At 39.9% G+C, this 20,079-nt stretch overlaps 1 protein-coding gene across 6 annotated transcripts in view; it reads right to left on the reverse strand.

Annotated features, from left to right (window-relative positions):
* Positions 1-20,079, reverse strand: part of astn1 (astrotactin 1) — a 370,801-nt gene that overhangs the window by 223,024 nt on the left and 127,698 nt on the right. For all 6 annotated transcript variants that reach the window (XM_070974412.1, XM_070974410.1, XM_070974416.1 and 3 more), the window contains 3 exons: positions 17,288-17,362; positions 13,119-13,256; positions 1,775-1,925 (listed from right to left, as the gene is read on the reverse strand). In XM_070974412.1, coding sequence (XP_070830513.1) covers positions 1,775-1,925; positions 13,119-13,256; positions 17,288-17,362 — 364 coding nt within the window. The remainder of the gene's footprint in view (positions 1-1,774; positions 1,926-13,118; positions 13,257-17,287; positions 17,363-20,079) is intronic.

Here is a 20,079-nt window from a genome sequence, read left to right on the forward strand (position 1 = left end):
ATAAATGAATGCTTTTGCAACAGCATTCATAGAGATAAATGTCTGGAAGTCCACAGCCACCTTTTTGGTTTTCCCTGCATTGATCTGGAAGTGGTTCTGCTGGCACAAATCCACAAATCCCTGGGTCAGTTCTCTGTACTCCCTCTTGTCCCCATTGTAATGAGGCCAACAACTGCGGTCGTCACAGAACTTTTGCAGGTGGCAGTCTTTACAAAGACGCTATACAAGAAGAAGGAACTCTGGGATTCAATGAGGCTCACGCTCAGAATCAGAGGTAAGTCTTTTGTTATTGTTATGAATAGAGATGAGCACACTTGACTGTGGTATACAACTTATTAAACACTTATATAACATCATACGAAGCAGCAATTACACATACAAAATGTAATTTTAACTGAGACATAGTGCAAAATGGTCTTCGGCATTGATGGGTACTTTGAGGTATGTTTTGGTCTTTACTGATGTCCTCTTTGACTCAGACACTATCAAAATGATGTTGACTCATACAAAAGTATGATTCAAATTTGTTTTAAAAGGATGTCAACTCTCGTGCCAGAGGGTTAGATTCTCCCAACTCCTCCTGTCTTATAAGAATTTCTTGAACCCATATTGTTCTGGTCTTCTTTCTGAATAATTACTTAATTTCAACAAAAGCCTTCAAAATCAACTTGCAATTAATAAAACATATAAAATTACTTCAAGTTAATGAGAAAAAATTAGCTGTTTCCATCAAATGCTTGTATGTCTGATGCTGTACAGAATGCTCATTTTTAGCCTCTGGTCTCAGACGTACCAATTAAAGCCAGATAACGAAAGAGCAAGGGAATAATCAATAAATGCACTTCAGCATGTGTCTTACATGCCTATCCATACAAAAATAACTGCAGTCCTCTGGGCTAATGTTTACTATACACCTACATATATAATTGCTTGGAAATATGAATACGCTCTAATCTGTAACTGAAACATATCCCCATTAAAAACATCTCTAAGCTGTTTCGCTCTCCTTGAGGTGCATTATAAGAGATAAGATGGAGCACACTGTATTGCATAAATAGCATGTCCCCAGCACACCTGAAAGGCTCTACTCAAGTGCATCAAAGTACTTGAAAAGAAATTAAATTGTTGGGGGGAGGGCTGACAGCTTATCAATAGAAGGAGGGGATTTAGTGGAAGCAAAACACTAGCAGACGGTGCAAAGATTCCGCAAATAACAAGAACGGTATTACTGGAGTCCCTAACAGATGGAGAAGAAAACAAACCTGGCTGCTACATTTCCTGGTTGCTAAGCACCACCTGGAGGTAATGAATGTGTTGTCGGCCTAAGAGGGATATGAGACAAGAGGCGAAGTAAAACTGCCTACTCAGACATTACACCGTGCCGAGTCTGCTGCTTGTCCTTGATATTGGTCATCTTGGCCTGCAGATGTGCTCATGAATATTTATGCAGGTAGATTGACTTAAATATGGATACATAGATGGCCACAGCAGGATATTAATACAACATTAGAATAAGAACCAGTAGTGAGGAGGCCATATGAGTGGGCATCACATCAAAAATCCCAAACGTTTAGATCTGTGGAGTGTTAGAGGTAAAGGCATTCAATGCCATGCTCTTAAAGGATGCGTACGGTCTGTATACAGTAGTATGCTATAAAGTACTTTGATTGTATGTATGCAATGTAATCTAAGTGCAAAGTCCTAGTCTTAGTACTGTGGCTAATGCGTGGCAACTTCAAGTGAGAGTTTTATATATAAAAGACCAATGACTCACCACACATCCAGTGGAGTCCAGCTTTCGGTCAGATATGCAGCGGAAGTTGCGGCTGCAGCCTCCATTGTCTTTGGTGCAGTCTCTGACGGGCCCGAACGAGTCCAGGAGAACCTCCAAAGAGTCAAAGGACGAGCTGATCATCAATTCCTCTCTGTTCAAGCAAACAGAAGAGACATAAAAAGAGGATCCCTGTTTAGTTGTGTACATCTGCATTTGTGGGTTACTACTGCTGAGGGCTGATTTTTGAGCGTACAACAGTAGCTGAGTAAGCTGACTGGTGTGGTCAAAAGTGTGCTCACACCTGTTGTATAACCACAGTTAACCACTTATGTCATGGTGAACTGACACACTGTGAAGAACACTTTTGCATCAGTGCAGCAGGTTTCAGCTGATGTCGAGTTTCTCTTTCAATAGCTCTGAACGCAAGGTCAAACCAGCGTTTATGACAGCACAATTCAATTTATGCCAGTGGACATAATGTTAATGGATTTGCTTGCAGAGGCAGAAAAAGTCCAAGCAGATTTTTTTATGAAGACCTCAATTTTGGTGAACTTAGAAATGCAAATTTGCATCGTTGATCAATAGCAAGTTGTCTTGATGGTGCTAACCTTTGGGAGAATGGAGGAATATTGGCTTTCATATTAGCAGTACTGGGCAAGCAACCTTCATGTAATGTGATGGTAAACTGCTCAAGTCCACAGCTTCCCTAACTGCGCCGATGGTTTCACAAACTATTAATAAATGTTTCAATAAACGTGTGTCCCTAAGCATGGGAAATATCCAAAGCTGTGCAACACATACAACACATGCTTATTTCCAACTTTTCATGACCAACAAAATGATAATGAAATTAACTGTGTATAAACAGATTCAGATTCATTAATTTCCAACATGCATACAGATAAAAATATTGGAGAGCCACGACATTGAGTCAAATGGTTGATGACTGGTTTAGGGAAATCGAAAAGAGGAAAATTATTGGGGCAGTTCTGCTTGATGTTATGGCAGCTTTCACAGCACTGATCAAGAGTTATGTTAAATGAACGTTACGGTTTTTCTCAGGCTGCATTAAAGTAAGTTATTCAGATGTTGATATGTGAAACACGGTGTGCCTCAAGCAAGTTATCTTTGGCCACTCCCACACGCAATCTTTAGTAACAATATATTCAACAGAAGCAGCAATTAGTGATTTAGAGAATGGTCACTAAAATAGGAAACATTTTTTTGGAATTAAGAGCAAATTATCTGAGACAACAGTCTATCAAACAAATAATTCAACATTTGGTTTTGTCTGACCTGGATTATTGCTTTTGCAGTGTGGTCCATTACTTCCTTAAGTAATATAAGAAAATTGAAACTGGTCCAGCATAAAGTGGCAAAGAGATCCACCATGGTTTAGAATCAGGAAACAGGAACCGAATGTACATGTAGTGCTAGCCTGTCACATTAGCTTGGTTAGCTGTTGTATTTGGCTGGCACTAGCTTGTTTTTGGGTTGGTTCACTTGTAGCTTGCACAGGCATTCACTAATCACCCCCTGCAAATGGAGATTTTCTGGACTAACAAGGTTAGGTAAATTGTTTTATTTTCAGATATGATTTAAAGATTTTGCCCACTGCGGACAAAAACACACCAAATAAATAAAGCTACACACAGTGTCAGTTTGTGTGTAGCTAGCTATGCTATCCATAAATCACTGTTAATCCACCTATTTTTCCAATGTAAGTAAACACTGAAAACATAGTGAAGTTAGCAGTTGTTCATATTGAGTTTAAGAAATATCACCTTCAAACAAGTCAATGACTCTGAATGAAATTCAGCATCCCATCAGTTATGCCTTGCTATCAGCAATATACAATTTGCTTTCATTATAATTGATTAAGATACCTTCACATTTCTTTAAATCCTGTCTTGGTTGGGGGAGTAAATGTCAAAGCGGTGCTTCTACATTCTGCTTTGCAAGAAATTCTGTACCACCCTGCTCTCTATTTAACTTAATGAAGAGATATCTATTTTCATGAATTACAAATACCTGCATGTTTAATTCATTCCGTGTTATCATCATGAGAAAAGCTATGACTTTTCACAGCACAATTGCTATGCAAAGTAGAAGACTTCTGAGATAAAACGCACCATGAAATCATCGCTCTAACCTTGCTCTTAGCAGTCACTTTGTGTTTCTGTGATTTTTCTGTTCCCTGTAAACCTCTTGCAAGGTCAGTAAGCAGATCAGCCAGCAGAAGGACAGCAGTATTTGAGATGGGTGGAGATGAAGAACAAAGCACAAAGTACCTCAGTGTTTTCTCTCTGAATCTAAATCACAGCTATTTCTGCCGAGGAACAGTGCTGCTGATGATAAACAACAACTTGTGTGATAGCACTGCCATGAACCTTACCTTGGTAAGAAAAAACTAATAATAATGGCCTCTCAGACACTCACAAAAATATTTTTCTTCCAACTCCCCGCACTCCCCTGCTAACCCTATGAGAAGAGAGAGTGAGTTTTCTTCCCTTTCACAGTCAACTTGATGTTATCTTACAAACCAATTTTTCTATTATAATTGCCCATTGTTTGGTTGTCATTTATACAGAGGAGACCTATTGAGCAGAGGCCCAGCAGATGATGAAACTCACGGTAAGTGTGAATGCTAAACTATCTGGCAAATGCAATTACTGTCAAGACATATTCAATGATTGTGTGCAACACAATTTACCTCTAAACCCGCAGTGCAGAACTTCTGTCTCCCTCTTCTGGCAGTGGGAGTAATGACACAAACAGTGTTGCTTACGGCGCCATACACTTCGGTATACTCCTAGATGCTGTAGCCTACTCCAGCACAATGGTTGCTCCCCCTTCACCCCTGGCTAACCAATCATTGCTGCTCGACAACATTCATTACATAGGTGCTGGGAAGACGGATCATCATACTGGACATGTTGGTCTACTTAGAGCGTTACCAAAACATCTAAGTTTTCATAGATTTTCACAAAGCAATTTTCATGGATATCAAGTATTTCTTGGGTACAAGAGCAAATTCTTTCCTAAGTGATATGGTCAAAAAGTTATCAAAAATATTTGGATTAATCAGCAGGAGACCCTGAATTTCTACAATTAAATGAATCTGTGGCATCTGATCTAACCTTTGTATTCACACCTGGTATTAAAAAGTAGTCTCATTATTTTTTGATTCCATCTGCATTATGTTTGCATGTCACCATGCAAATTAGGCAGAAAGAGCTGGCAGCCTTTTGAACAAACAGAGCATATTCACACTCTACTTAGTGACTTTATCCAGATACACAGACCCACATACTGTTAATATTAGGTATAAATGGCGTTTAAAGGTCCAATGGTAACCAAAATCATCACAGTCACCCTATGGAGTCTGTGAATATCCATTCAGTATGATCAGTGTCAGCCTTCTTGGTTGGTCCACAGTTCTTTAAATGGACTGAAAATGATGTTGCTTATTTTGTCATGAATGTTTGTTGTTATAGAGAATTGCTATGATTTTAAAGTTTTCAGGGGTTTAAATGAGGAAATTATAATTCTAAAGTAATAATTGGCTTTGTCTACATGTACTTATCTAATTAAAATGACAAATGAGAATTCAAATGTTTATCTGACTGAGCTGATGCTACAATCAGTATCAAGAGTATGCAATCCCTTCATTAAGCTGTCAGGATGAGCAACATCGTCGCATGTAAACTGCCCAAGGCAAAAGTGACATACACATGCATCCCACGTGATAAAATGCAGTTCATTACGTTGCCTTGAAAAAAAAAAAAAATTACATCCATCTGCAAATCAGAACAGCAGTTCCAGCAGGAGGAAAGTTAAAGTGCGTTAAATTCCAAACGCAATTGACTTCAAATAACACTAACAATTTGACAAACTCTAGCATACTTAAAATGAACTGCCATTAAGTGGTACCTGCAATATATTTAACATTTTGTCCGAGACAGCTGTCTGCAGCTGAAAGAGGCAATAAATGCGAGCCTCAATTATGGGCACCATTAACATGGATAGCTCAACAATGGGAGGGTTGGAAATAAATGTACATCAAAACAATCAGTATAAAGAACCATTCATCCAGCCCATTTACCACTCAAAAGCACCCCCAAGGTTTAAATGCCAAGTTATACCCTGCAATTTACTTGCTTTAGTTAGCTATTCAGTTCAGAGAGAAGTGGAAGTTGCCATTCACAACGAACACAAAAAAAAAATGATTTTGAATGTAAAGGTACTTCTAAAGATAACTGCTTTGGTGTGTTTGACACGGCTTTCATACAGCACTGAAGCAGAGGAGAAATCTTCAATAAGTTCACTTATCCTCACAACTTGTGTTTTAAATATCAAAAATGTGAGAAAAGCACAAATAAAGCACACGTTTAACCACTACCAAGATTTTCCTCGTGAATACAACTTCAAGGTAACGCTGCAAAAGCACAAAAAACATCCATGAGGAAAAGAAAAACCAAGGTTGATTCCTCATCAGTCCTAACAGTCATGGAGCCAGCTAATCAACGGGAGGAAGATCGGGACTCATCACTATTTATCCATCTGCCAGGGAGCAAGACAGAGTGACAAGTGCTCATCAAACAAGGGGGAACACAGCCCAAAAGCAAAGTAAATCACCAGCTTCAAGAGGGTGTCAGCAGTGTTTCCTCGCGGCCCCTGGGGAAGGCTGAAGAGAGCGCTCATCAGATCGTAGATCAGAGGGAAATGAGTTATTTACACAGCGTCTTGAAGAAAGCTGCCAAATGAAAATAAAATGTTGAAAAAGAAGGGGGGAACTGACATGCACGAACACAGAGTAGAGGGGAGAAAACTGCATGTTCAAAATGGAATATATTTACAGTAAATATGATGTGTGGAAGTGCTACTTCATGTAAAGACGAGCGCGTCAGTCCTGGTGACAGATGAAACCAAAGAGGGTTCAAATGTTTCCAAAAATCTTTTCCAAGGGCAGCATTTGTCAAACTCTCAAGTCAAGGGTTGAGGATACAGAAAGCGCATGTTCTGTATTTTCTTCTGCACTGTTTCCACCCCTGCATGAACCTTGACATGACAATAATTTGGATGAAATTAAGAAATGAAACAAAATTCAAAATATTGGTAATCTAATAAGACTAAACTTTGACTGATTGAACTGTTTTCTCCTACAGAACTGTTCTACAGCGGACCGTCTGACTTGGTCAGTGCAGAAAAGGAGTTTTCTCCCTAATAACAACAATAATGGCTCTATTCTATGTAGCTTGGCAAGTGAGGCAGCCACTGTTATTAGTGACACCTCTGAGGGATAAATGTCCACCACAAGAAAAGTCAGTGTCATTGCCCTGTGATCTGACGAGAACAGTGACATTGGATTATTCACCAAAATCAGAATCAGAATCAGAAGCAGAAGCAGAAAAAGCTTCATTGTCAAGTACGATTTTACACATACCAGGGATTTGTTTTGGTGAAGTTGGTGCATGAAAAATCTTCTAGGATTAAGCCATTAAAATGTAGAAAATATAACAATATAAATATATATACAAAGTCTGTTTTGTTTTTTGTTCTTTTTTCCAGAATAAAAAGAGCAGTACAGCTGGCAGTGATACGGTAAAATAACAGGGAAATCCAAGCTGAGCGTTAATGTAACTTATAAAATTATGGCAATGTCAGTGTGACAAGTAGAGGCAGAGGTGGAGTGTGAAGATTGTCGGGGGGGTTCTGGGCCTTGTTGATAAGGCTGACAGCAGATGGGAAAAAACTGTTCTTGTGGCGTGAGGTTTTGGTCCTGATGGACCGCAGCTTCCTGCCAAAAGGGAGTGACTCGAAGAGTTAAAACTATGGAATGACAATATTTAAGAAATCTTGTTTTCTTCAAAATCTGTGTATGACATCTGTCAATCACTGTTTGCTAACGTATATGACAATTCACAAGAACGTTGATACTGAACGTACCTCATTTTTATTCCATCAAAAGTGCCGATCTGGCCATGAGATTCTACTCGTCAGGGTGACTACAGCATTGCTAAACGTCTTTATGGTTGTGTTTAGGCATTCACAGCACTTGGTGAAGATTATGGAAAGGTGAGAGTCTGAATACAGACAACCAAAGTGCTTCTGCTCTGGATTCTACTCTGGATGCAAAGCTTGGTGCAGGACATAAATGCAGCGAATAGTTTGAAAATTGGGAAATCATTTAGTGGTATATAAACTTAATTTCTAGGAAGACAGGGTTGCATATTATACACACACACACATCCATGCAGCCGTAACAGCATGCTATTGAAGGAATTCAGAAAAAATAGCAGCTACAAGACTATCCTGGATTAATGTCCTTTATCCACCTACAAGTTATATAACAGTACAAGTTCTTTTGCACATCAGTCTGGCAGTTGCTTTAGTTGTGTTACATGAGCAATAAATGATGTCCATCTATTATATTTGTTGAACGATCCTTCCAGTTGTAAAAGTCATCAATTCTAGTATCCACATTTTAAAAGAAGTAAGTTTGCCAGACTATTTCCTTAGTGTTAACCAGCGAGCCAAAGGACTGGCAAACACCTCAGCTTGTCTTTGAGGAACAGTTTGTGGTTATAGTGAATAGAAAAGCGGAAGGAAGTAATCTCTGGTCTACTGAAAGTTGGATTTGGTACACGCTGATCAATCATCCCAACCCGTCTGGTCTGCAAAGACACATGAACATTTTAATCCGCTTTCCCTCCCGCAATCGCATGCATGTTGTTTAAATAGTCTGTGCAACAGGACTTTTGACAATGATGCAGAGGAAGTGACTCGGTCTCTATTCACTGACACATGCTGTAGCTCCAATAATTCAAACACCGCAGAGTCATTTTATATCAGCAGGTAAACTGTGGCTTCTGTAAAAATAGGAATTTGTCCACTTCTGATCTGAGAACTCAAGTAGCTTCAACCAGCGGTGGCCCGCAAAGCAGTTTTAATTAATAACACACCCACACACAAACTCACAAAAAGCTATTTCACACCCATGTCATTAGCAACAAGCTGGTGATTTCTGCCCAGAAACAGGCACAAATATATTTTCCTTTCACAATGTAGAATTTTCCAGTTGTTTTAATGCAGTGAGATAAAATCTGATGAAAAAACACAAAGACACAAAACAATGCCTCCCAGGCTCTGTCTCAGACCCGGCTCAGCACCGTGAGAAAAGTCAAACGGCTCTAGCATTAGTTCAAAAAAAGAGAGGGGCAAAATAAATTAATGAAATTCTGCCCTTTCCCTTGATGGTATTCAAGCTCTTCAGGCAAAGTCTCATCATTCAGCGGAGCTTCGGTTCATGTTTTTTTCACTTGTATTTCATGGTCATCTTTCAGATCGCCTCCAGTTTACGAAATACAGGAAAAATAATGTGACATCCACAATGACTTTTACTGTGACTGTACATTTCACAGGGTATCAATCACAGTTTGGGAGAGGCCTTGAGCTCAAACCCACGTTTCAATCACAGAAGTCATGATGGCATGTATTACGAGCAGGACGTTCTTTGCTATGGTTCATGGATCGTCGGACTATTTGCATTGACCCTCCATATAGAGCAGCACCTCAGTCCATGAAGACATATTGTTATAAAACTCAACCATCCTTGTTTTACCACTTTAAATGAAGGTGAATTAATAAGAAAGTAAAAATGTCTGTTCTGAGCATGCTTTCCATTCTTTCAATGCCTACATACAATATTTTTCTTTGTATCAATACATGCAAGCATCTACTGTATACTGACATATCTTCCAATATCTACTTTATATCCTAGTATTTCTGCTCTTGCTGACCAACATTAAACCAAAACAGTAACAAGTGAAAGTGACATTAAAATGCATGCTGTGTAATGACAACTGTAATGTTTCATGGCAAAATAAGCATACAGGTCTGTCCGTTCCTCGGCACACTGTTTATGACTGGTTATTGTGACCGCAATTGTCACCGCTAGCTCAATACTAAACATAATGAGGGCTATCACAAGAGATATAATGACTGTGTTAGACCTGTGAATTGTCCCTGACAAAGCCGACTCTGAGAAACCGTCACACTCCTTCTAATAATTAGCTTGGAAAACAGTGCGCACAGTCTTCTGGAGGCATTGACAATCACATTAAATCCTAATTTCTAATATTTTTTTTGTCTTCGTTTCTCAGTCATCTGAAGGCTTGAACATAGCCACTGACAGGGAAAGAAAAAAAACTCCTTGTGTGCTTGTGAGGAAAACTGATGGGGATATTCATTTGAGCGAGACTAATTTTACCTGACATCGTTTTCACAGGGCAAATAACCATCGGCAAATTAGGGCAGGATCTGTCACAGTCGTGCATACTAACTTGTTGACAGACCATGTTCCAGCATACATTAAAAGACACTTCCCACAACTAATTACATTAACCTACCTCTTCTCCCAGCCTAAGCCTGCTCACACAGACTTTCTGCGCCAAGATAATACTGTCAAACCAGGTGCAGTCACGTCAACTCTCTTCATGATTCATTATGCTGCTGACCACTGAGTAAAGTAGGTCCAACAACAAACCAATTGTAGAGATCTGTCCTTCCCAAGGTTATGAGTACACAGTGCTACATGCAGTAACAGCTGGGACAGACAGAGGGAAACCACGTGGACCAGCATGCTGCCATCTTTATGCATAAGGTCTGCTGGAATCCTCTTTTCTATATCATGTCTCTAGACTGCTGGGGTGCGGCTTTACTTTGACTCAGTGAACATTTGAAATGATTATACTAAAAATATGTTAATTTAATCTTTACTGTCTCTGCATTGGTGGATGTTGTCTTCCAGTATCAGAGAGCTGTCAAAATTAGTCATTTATGCAGCCACTTTGCACAGTGTCTACAATACAGGGAACAATGACTCAACTTTGGAGAAAAGGGTTTTTAAGGTAAGCACCATCACAAGGTGCCATGGTTGTGCTATGGAAGACAAAAAACAGTCCAATTCCAAGGGTTCATACCAAATGTTCAGTTTTGTAGCTAAAAGATGAAGAATCATTTGCACTTTGCTTCCTGTTGGTGTGTTGTTGCTGTCGCAAACAACCACTTTGGATTTAAAAAGAATCACGAAAACCAATTGTTCTCAGACTGTGATTTCTGTCATGCTCCCATTTGGAAATAGAATTACATTTTTTCAATTAACAACTAGCAACATAAACAAACCATTTTAAACGAGTGAAATTAAACACAAATTTATCGAAATAACCCAGATTTCACCCAGAAAGAACAGACACAGTGCTTCATTGACCCAAGTGAGCTGGACGGTTTTGATGACTTCAACTGATGCGTTTGCTTGGTGAGCATTGAATGTTTATCTTCTCTTATGCTCAAGAAAGTGTCATCTTTCTGTCTGGAAAAAAAAACAAAAAACAGCTTTGCTAACAAGAACACACTTTTCTTTGTTTATTGTTCTGACATGAAACAGACTCAATAAACTTGAGGTCCACTCTGCATATTTCACATGGTCATTCATGGTCTACTTGCATTGTCTCTGGAACCCACAGGAGCAGGTATTTCCTTCAGTTTTATAGCTGGTGCATTAAACTTAGATAAACACTGTGTCCCAATTCCATACGGTGTGTGAGGGTCCTTTCAGGCTGCATACAGCTCCAGCAACCTTCATCAATAAATTAAGCCAGTCTGTATGTAGCCTGAAAGAGAAAAACAGGGACAAAAAAACGTCTGCAAAGCTCTTGTCACACTACTCACTGATGCTACTTAAGCTTATCGCTTTGAGCGCACGGTAATCATTTTTATCATCTCAGATCTACTCTAATCTGGACTATGGTGGCTGGATGATAAGAGAACAATGTTCAGAGAGAAATCAGTGCAAAATCAAACAGAAACAATAAAAGTGTGAAGGACAATAGGGTTTTGAAAAGTGTGTGGGGGGGGGCATGCCTGGCCCAATCCCCACTGGAAGTTCCACTGTTGTACTGTATGCAGTCTATGCTAGATATTCAAATTTATAGCATACTGTCTGTTGTAGTTGGGATACATGAAATTAACATTTAACAACAGGAAATCAATCAAACTGAAATTTTAGAATAACTAAATGTAACAACAAAAACTCTAAATTTCTTAGACATTTCTTCCAGTTCTAAGCAACTCCTCCACGTCCTCTGTGATATGCCTGGTGAGAGAATAATGTCCCTCAAGAACATGCTCAAAAATCAGTTGTTATATTAGTGAGCCTACCAACTGTTTATACTTTATTTTGTTACTTTTCCAGTGTGAACAGGCAGCATACTCAAAACCTGCTTACAATTAATATGTAGTATGGAGTTTGGGACACAACAGACTGTGAGAGTGTACAGTCACTCAAGCAGATTATAGAGGCAACCTGGGAGCATCAATGGTCTCAGTAGTGTCCACTGTCCAGATTCTGATGTCTATTGTGCATCTGAGTCAGAATGTTGAGCTCATGGGACCATTACAGATAATAAAATAAAAATAAAAAGTTAATTACAAGAAGGACAAAATAGAATACCAAGAATCAGAATGCTTTATTGATCCCTGAGGGGACACTGGGACCATCTTTTGGACCTATGAATTTCATCCCTGTGTCATAACATGGCTGTGCTGATATGATGTGTTGCTCTGTAAAGTTTTGGACTGACGAACATCACCGTCTTGAAGTGGCGTCCTGTTGCTCGCAAAGCAAAATAGCTGAATAATTCTGTTGTGTCACTTTTCAGCTGAGTCCAGATTAATACTGCAGCATTGTTTTGGCTCTGTTATGGCCCTCTCTGCAGCCCAGACACAAACACAGCCATCACATACAGAGCAGATTTTCTTTGGAGGAGTTATGAGCCATTTAACAATCGAAAGGCTCTTTATGGCGTTGAATTGCCAAGTAATTATTTCTTCTTCTTCTTTTTTTACTCTGGTTTTTCTGCATCTTCATAATTGATTTTGTGTTAGATCGTAGACTTTTATTATGCTCTGAATCATGACTGCTCAGACCTCTGCATCAACATCACTGGGCTGCTGAAGACTCACTGCAACAATAGTGAATAAAAAACAAATGCTGATTTAAGTGAGAATACAAAACCGTGAGATGAGCCAAGAGTCAACAGCCGCACTGTGGAGGATGACAGATGAAAGAGACGGTCATGAAAATGTTTAGCAAAAAGCCAACATGTACTTTTTGTGGCATGAAGCTTCATCAGAAACAATAAAACACAAACTGGACAGAAACTCCAGATCATACTCGAGTGCAGCAATGAAAAGGAACTTTAGTTAGAGCTTCATTCGTCATGTGTCCGACACGTCACCACTATGAAGAAATACTGGGGGAAAGTGGGATATCATCTCTCACCGTACGTCCACCGCGTCCTCCATGACTGTCATGTCGGTCTTGCACTTGGCTGAGGGGTTGATGGCGAGCTCGGCGGGGGGGATGACAAAGCTTTTACTCAACGGCAGCCACATTCCTTCTCCTAAGGTGTATGTGAATCTGCAGAGGACAAGAGGGGTGGATAGGACAAGTAAGGTGACAGGTTGTAAGTATAGCAAGAACAGCATAGAAACAAGGACAAGTCAGTGGAATGCAGGTGGAAACAAGAGGGAAAACAGCAAGAAATCACGTCATGACACACATCATGACATTAAAAGAAAAGAAAACCCTCCAAGGGTTTGTCAACTACTTTAGTAATGACTAAAAGGGACACGTAGGTCAGATTTGCTTGTCCAGATTTCAATTTTGTCAACAAAAACACGTGGACTTCGGCTCTCAGGGCGGAGAACAAGGCTCAGTCTAGCAAGGCTAAGAGTCGACAACCAAACAAGCAGCTCTGTGAGGCTAGTACTTAGCCACAGCAGTGCTTTTAGCTAAATGCTAATGCAAGCATGCTAACACACTCGCAATGCTAACAAGCTGATGTTTAGCAGGCATAATGTTTCCTATATTCACCATCTTAGTTTAGCGTGTTAGGGTGTTAGCATTTGCCAATTAGCACAAAATACAAAGGACTGCTGAGGTTGATGGGAATGTCATTAGCTTTGTCCACATATTGGACACACTGTTATTTTGAGCTGATGATGGTGCTCGAGGAAAAGCCAGGGATCACCAAGGTCATCAGGCTTCCTTTCCTGGAGATGGACTGCCCGACCGATCTTGCTCTCCCTGGGATCAAGCCTTCAAACACAGCTGATAAAATAACACATTGATCTTCTTATGTGGAAATGCTGCAGTGCCCCTTTAAGTTAACACTCCATCAAGGTCTAGTCCTCTTGTTGTGCAAAAACAACCACCATGAGATGTCAGAATGGCTACTTTTCAAAGATGAATGTTTTCACTGCATCAGTGATTCAGAATAATGGCATCAAGTTGGTTAGAGGTTATTTATTTTACCTTTGAGCAAAGCTATCCTTTTTGCATAACTCTTTCTTGAGCAGAAGGACACTGTGTGCTAATGGACGCAATGCATACAAAATGAGAAACCCTGACAAAGACGGGCCAATAAGAGTGTCCCCTGAGACAAAACAGGGCTATAAATCTGTAAACAACAGATGTCTGGAATAAGGGCTTCAAAACAATTCTTTATTTGTGAGTCAATGAATATCATCAATCTTTAAACACTCTGCAGATGAAACGTAATACTTCCAACTTTAAGTTAAACAGTGCATGCTGATTAACATCAAATGCATTATTAGCACTGATGAATTATGCATGACTACTTGTAGCACAAAAGAGGGGAACTTGTTGATTAAATGGTTAACAACCATTTTTATGCAGACTACACATATTTCCTCATTCACAATTGTTCAATTTGCATTTTATAAAATGCTAACTTAGCATAAGGAAAGGGCAGTAGATTGCGGGGACTGCATGCATTACCAGTCACTTTAAGAATAGAATGATTAAACCATTGTAGAAATGGAACATTTAATTACATCCACCCAATTACTCCCTTTGTTTCTAAGTCAAGTTTTCTGTGGATCAAAGTGGTTCCCTTTACTGTAAAACATTGTGTTCCACCATTAATTAGAAGCCGGGAATTCTATTAAAATGTTAATATTTCCATATGATTTTTTTAAGGGAGCTGTCAGCACCTCTCTCATACATATTTTCATCTCCTCTTCTGGGACTGTGTACAGCTGAAATTCCCTGTGATGCACTATGACGTATATGGACAACCACAGGACAAATTAACAGCCACTTAACGAGCACTGCTTTATAATGGACAACTTGGGACCAGCATGCGACTATATGACTTATTTGGTTCACCCTAAGAGAAACTGGAGGTGGAAAACACTAAGAGTTCCCGTGAGAAAACAGTGGCTGAGTGGAAAACATGTTTGCAGTCCACAGAGGAACCCCTTGGCGGTTAATACTGCGCAAAAGGCAAACGCTGTATGTTTGAATGCTGACGCTCGGCATTTATCTCCTCCGACATGGGAGAATTTTGCATGCATCCTCGAGTTTGCTTTGTTTCTTTTTATTCTCTCTACCACTGTGAATCTAACTGCCTCATTTACCTCCGTGCTTAATGGTAATATGTGCTTAGGCAAACAAGATGATGGCTGCATGGCTCTCTATGCACTCGCTGATCCTCAAGGTCTTTTTCCCCACATCTGGAGCTGACAAGGTTGTTTGGCAAAGTTCAAAGCTGGAGGCTGAAACAGTTAAATTAGGATGGATGGCTGGAGATCAGTGTGAGGACAAAGAGATTTTAACCTGCGCGCCTGGACAGAGTGAGAGGAGAAACGTGTCTTGCACATAACATGCTAGCAGGGAGGGAGATGTATCAAAGCGCTTGCAGGAGATATTAGCATGATGCCAGCTTACTCCGTCTGTTCCCTGCATAAAGGCAACACTGACAGCCACAGGAGTGGTACAAACAAACTCTATGGGCTTCGTTTTTTTATTGGAAGCAGTAGCACAAACAGTCTTTTGTTGTATTTGGTCCTGCACTGTCATGGAAGGAGTCAGAGACTTGTAATGAAGGCAGTAGCTCATCCTCTGTTAGATCTGCTCTTTCTCAAGTCAACAAATGAATCATATCAGGCAGGAAAGCTGTTAAAAGGATTGCTAGGTTCCTCTGTCACAGACAACTGCTCTGCTCTATGCTTCTTTGTGAAATTGCTCCCAGTTAACATAAGGGGCTTCCTGTGAACTATACAGAATGTAGTCTATTCAAGGCAGATTTACTATAATGAAATACTGGCTTAACAGCTAGCGAGCATGTTAAATATTAAAACTTATGCCGAGATTGCTTTTTAATTACAGTGTCACTGTTAAAAGAGTCTTAAATCATTTTTGAGCTCCTGGAGGCAGAGGAGCAAACTGAGGAACAACAATGACGCCATCACTTTAAAAAGGTGGATGGAGTAAAATTAGCCTTCATTTGAGGCACTGTTACCAGACAAAAGACTAAAATTCACTCTTGTTTTAGCTCCGGTTAGGTCTCCACCAACTCCTGTTAAAAATATCTTGTTTTTTTAACTGCTAGCTGTTAAAAGTAGTCTCCAACTCATGAGTGGTTTGTAATTGCTTTTTACTATGCAATGTTATGTGAGAACAGTTGCTAATAGTGACAAACGCAGAGGGGATTATCACCCGACTCTGCAGTTCCCCTCAGCTCTGTGTAGCGTTTTAGAAGCTTTCAGTTCATTGTTTTAGAGCAATTTCACTGATGGTTTCCCTCTTCAGTTTTGTTTCCAGCATCACTGTACATGACCAGCACCATGCAACAGATAGACATATTAGAGCACGGTGATAGGACTCCATTTGTTGGGTTGAAACAAAATACTAGCCGAAATAAATGCTAATGTTCTGTGCATGTTTAATACAGGCATAGGTTTGCTCTCACATTTGCCATAACAACTTTGTGAAGTGACAATATGTCAGCGATGTATTTACAGCTCTTACAGTGCCTCCAAGTGGTCACAAAGTTCATTCATTCTGCTTTAAAAGATTTCTGTTCTCAGTAGGAATGAACAGGTGGAGAATTCAAAAGGACTGACTCAGATTGTAGGTTTTGATCATTTTTTTTGTTGACAATGACAAAAAATATGAGAGATACAGAATCATTCCAACATTATCCTTTAAGGAAATGTACTGTTATCATACTGCTGAGGGCAAAAGGTTACTATTGCCCAATTTTTATTACTATTATTCCTGCCTTCTAAGGCCATTTAAATTTTCTTTCCCAATCAATTTCACAGAGGTGTTGCTGAGGTTAAAATCTGACTCTCAGCATCGGAACACATTGATTATCTGACCTGAGAGAAGTGGCTCTGCTTCTCCAATTTGAAAAGCTCTCACTCCATTATATAACATCTTTAAACCTGTCAGCTGCAGCTACAGACGGCGTTCTGCTGCCACAGTTAGCCCCCTTAATCAGGAGGGAGAGAGAAAATCAAAGATAGTGTACCAGAATTATAACAAGTTATTTGACTCTACAATGTTTTGTGCAGCTTGCATTGTGCAGCAGCATGGAAAATGTAGTTGGATAAAACAAAGTTTTGTGAAGTTCCCCTTACCTGAAAATGCGATCAGAGGGCTGTTCTCCCATCACAAGATCAAAACCGCGCTGGAAGATGGTGTAAGGCCAGGGACTGGCATGAAAAAGAGAATAGATCAGAGGAAGAGACAAAAAAGACGAGAGAGAATAAACCTGTGTGTTAAAATCAAAGCGAGAGAAGCGTTAAATTTTTCAGTGAACCCGCCTGCCTAATCTAAACCCCCTAAAATCACAAGCCATGTTTCAGTGTCTGACTTCAAGTCATTCCCGCCTTCCAGAGCCCCTCAAATCACAAGCAGCATTACAATGTGTGCTGTGTGTAAACATGCTGATTGAAAAATGTGTTCTCTGGCAGCTGACATGCAATGTGACTTTGGCTAATATCTATTTACCAGGGGAAGGGATAAGAGAGGATGACAGGACGAGGGGGAAAGAGACAGAGGAGGGAGAGACCGAGGGTGACGGAGAGAGCAGACGGTGGAAAAAGAGAGACAAAAAGTGAGAGCGAGACGGAGGGGAACATCGAGGGGAGGAGACAGATGCCAAGAGGCAGAAGTGAGAGAGGGAGAATGATGGAGATTAATGGGGAGTGGCAGCTCGGGGACTAAACAGTCTGCAAAGTGAGAGTGTAAGGAGGAGAAGTGACAGGGGCCCGATGTCATTCTGAGCAAACTCCTACACTACTGTAAGCAAAAAGAACATCGACGAAGATGGGAGCGGCTTCCATGCCACGGGCTGTGGTCATTAAACATTTAAGTCACCCCAGGGTGCCCACTCTGTCACACAGTGACAGGGACACAAGGAGACCACCAGGGACGTGAGATACAGAGGCGCGCAGTCGGCTGGGCTGAGGGGAAATTCAGACGTCTCCGAAAATTTGGACCCAAAAAATAAATCTACATTTTGAACATGCACTGAGGCTGACATGAAGCGCGGTCAAAATCCAGAGACATGGCATGAAGCTGTGCCTGCTGCAAGCTGCAGACGGCTGCTGTTATTGAATTTCAGTCTCCTATCATAACTTCACTGCATGATGACCTGTTTTAAGCAGGTAATGAGAACAGCATTTTGCTGGATTGTCAGGTTTAATCATCATCATGTAAGGTATGTTTAAATAGATCTAATTACAGGGTTACTTGCAACTTTGCATCTTAATTATTACATTATAATATCCATATTATATGGTACAAATACACATGTTAAACAATTTAAATTGCATAACACAAATCTATGGCTCCTGGAAAATGCAATTGGAATAATTATAGACTTTTAAAGTGATTCACTTATATCAATTAATAGAGAAAATGATTAACTGTAATTCAAAATTACTCAATTAATTCAGTATTTAAATTAGAAGCTTACATTAGTCATTTGACTTTTAAATGAAACCACAAACATGAGTCTCATGTTTTTATGATATGATGTTTTTGGTATTACACTAATGTGTCTCTCTATCTTATGCCATGTCACACTTAATTTGTTTCAGTTTCATGATCACTTTAATGTAAGGATGCCTGATTTAAAGAGCATTGTGCAATCAAAAAGTGTAACCCACATCACAGCAGTGGTGATCTCTGATTGGTTAGCTGTCATTGTGTAGTGAATATGTCTATTATTATTCCAGGAGCACAGGAGTTACAAAAAGCCAAATGTCATCAGATCACATACATTTTTCTTTTCCTTTCATAAACATTTTTCTAAATGAGATGTGTGGAAAATTGCTGTCTTTTTCCTGCATAAAAATGTGGAGCATATGGGTTCAGCAAGTTATGTCAGAAAATAAAAATAACCGATCTGAACAAGCTTATGTGACACATTTTTCTACTGTCTATTATTTTACAGTTTTTCTGATTTCTTTCATGCTGCTCTTCTCATGGACCTGTATTTTGCATGCTTAGAACTTGGCAAAAATTGGAGGGATAAGATTGACAGGTGAGTAATCCCATAATAGATCTATACATAAGAACGCTGCACCAAAATCGCTGATGCAGGTATTTGGGGCGCACGGGGAGAACTGTCCTGCTCATCGGTGCTGTCTTCTCTGATGTGGGAAGTACTTTCTGAAACAGTAGCAGCCCCACACATAGGCCATGAGTGGTCACCCGGTGGTTGGCACTGCGGCTGCGGCGTTTGCCAAATGTCAAGGACTTTTTAACAGGCAGATGTGAACCCAATTAAGCGTTTATATGACTTCCTGGGATGGGGTCTGAAACAGCATTTTTCATCGCCAAAAGATATCAAGTCATCACTTAGAATCATTATTGTGATATAGAATAAGTGACCTTGCACCCAAAGAGATGAGCAGACCAAAAAATCTGATAAAGCACCCACAACTTTACTGACTCACCATTGGCCTGAAATGGATTTATTGATAGTGCTAAAATTCACACACTGTTTTCAGGCCGAGGACTGAAAGGACTTCTGGTTTCGAGGCACTCAGGATCAAATGACTTTTGACTCTCCTAGCCTATGACAAGAAGCTCTAAAGGAGTTTGCTCCAATCAGCAAGAAACTGCTCTTGATGATGCCACAGTGATGTCAGCAGGGTTATCTTGTTTTGGCCTTGGAGACTACAGATTCAGTACAAAAGTCCTGCATTACAGAGTGGAGTTGTGTATTTGAGCAAAATTAAATCTACTGAAAAAATGCTAATGGTTGCATTATGGGAATTGTAGGCTTCATTATTTTTGGAGGGTGACTCATACAGTATTAATTAAGCCAGAATGTGTCTTCAATTTTCACCCCTCTTTCTCTCTCTCCCTCTCTTTTTAATCTGTCTCTTGTGAGTCCCCAAACTCTATGGGAGTGCAA

Source organism: Chaetodon trifascialis, chromosome 11 (genome assembly GCF_039877785.1).
Source record: "Chaetodon trifascialis isolate fChaTrf1 chromosome 11, fChaTrf1.hap1, whole genome shotgun sequence".
NCBI classification, from domain to species: domain Eukaryota; kingdom Metazoa; phylum Chordata; class Actinopteri; order Chaetodontiformes; family Chaetodontidae; genus Chaetodon; species Chaetodon trifascialis.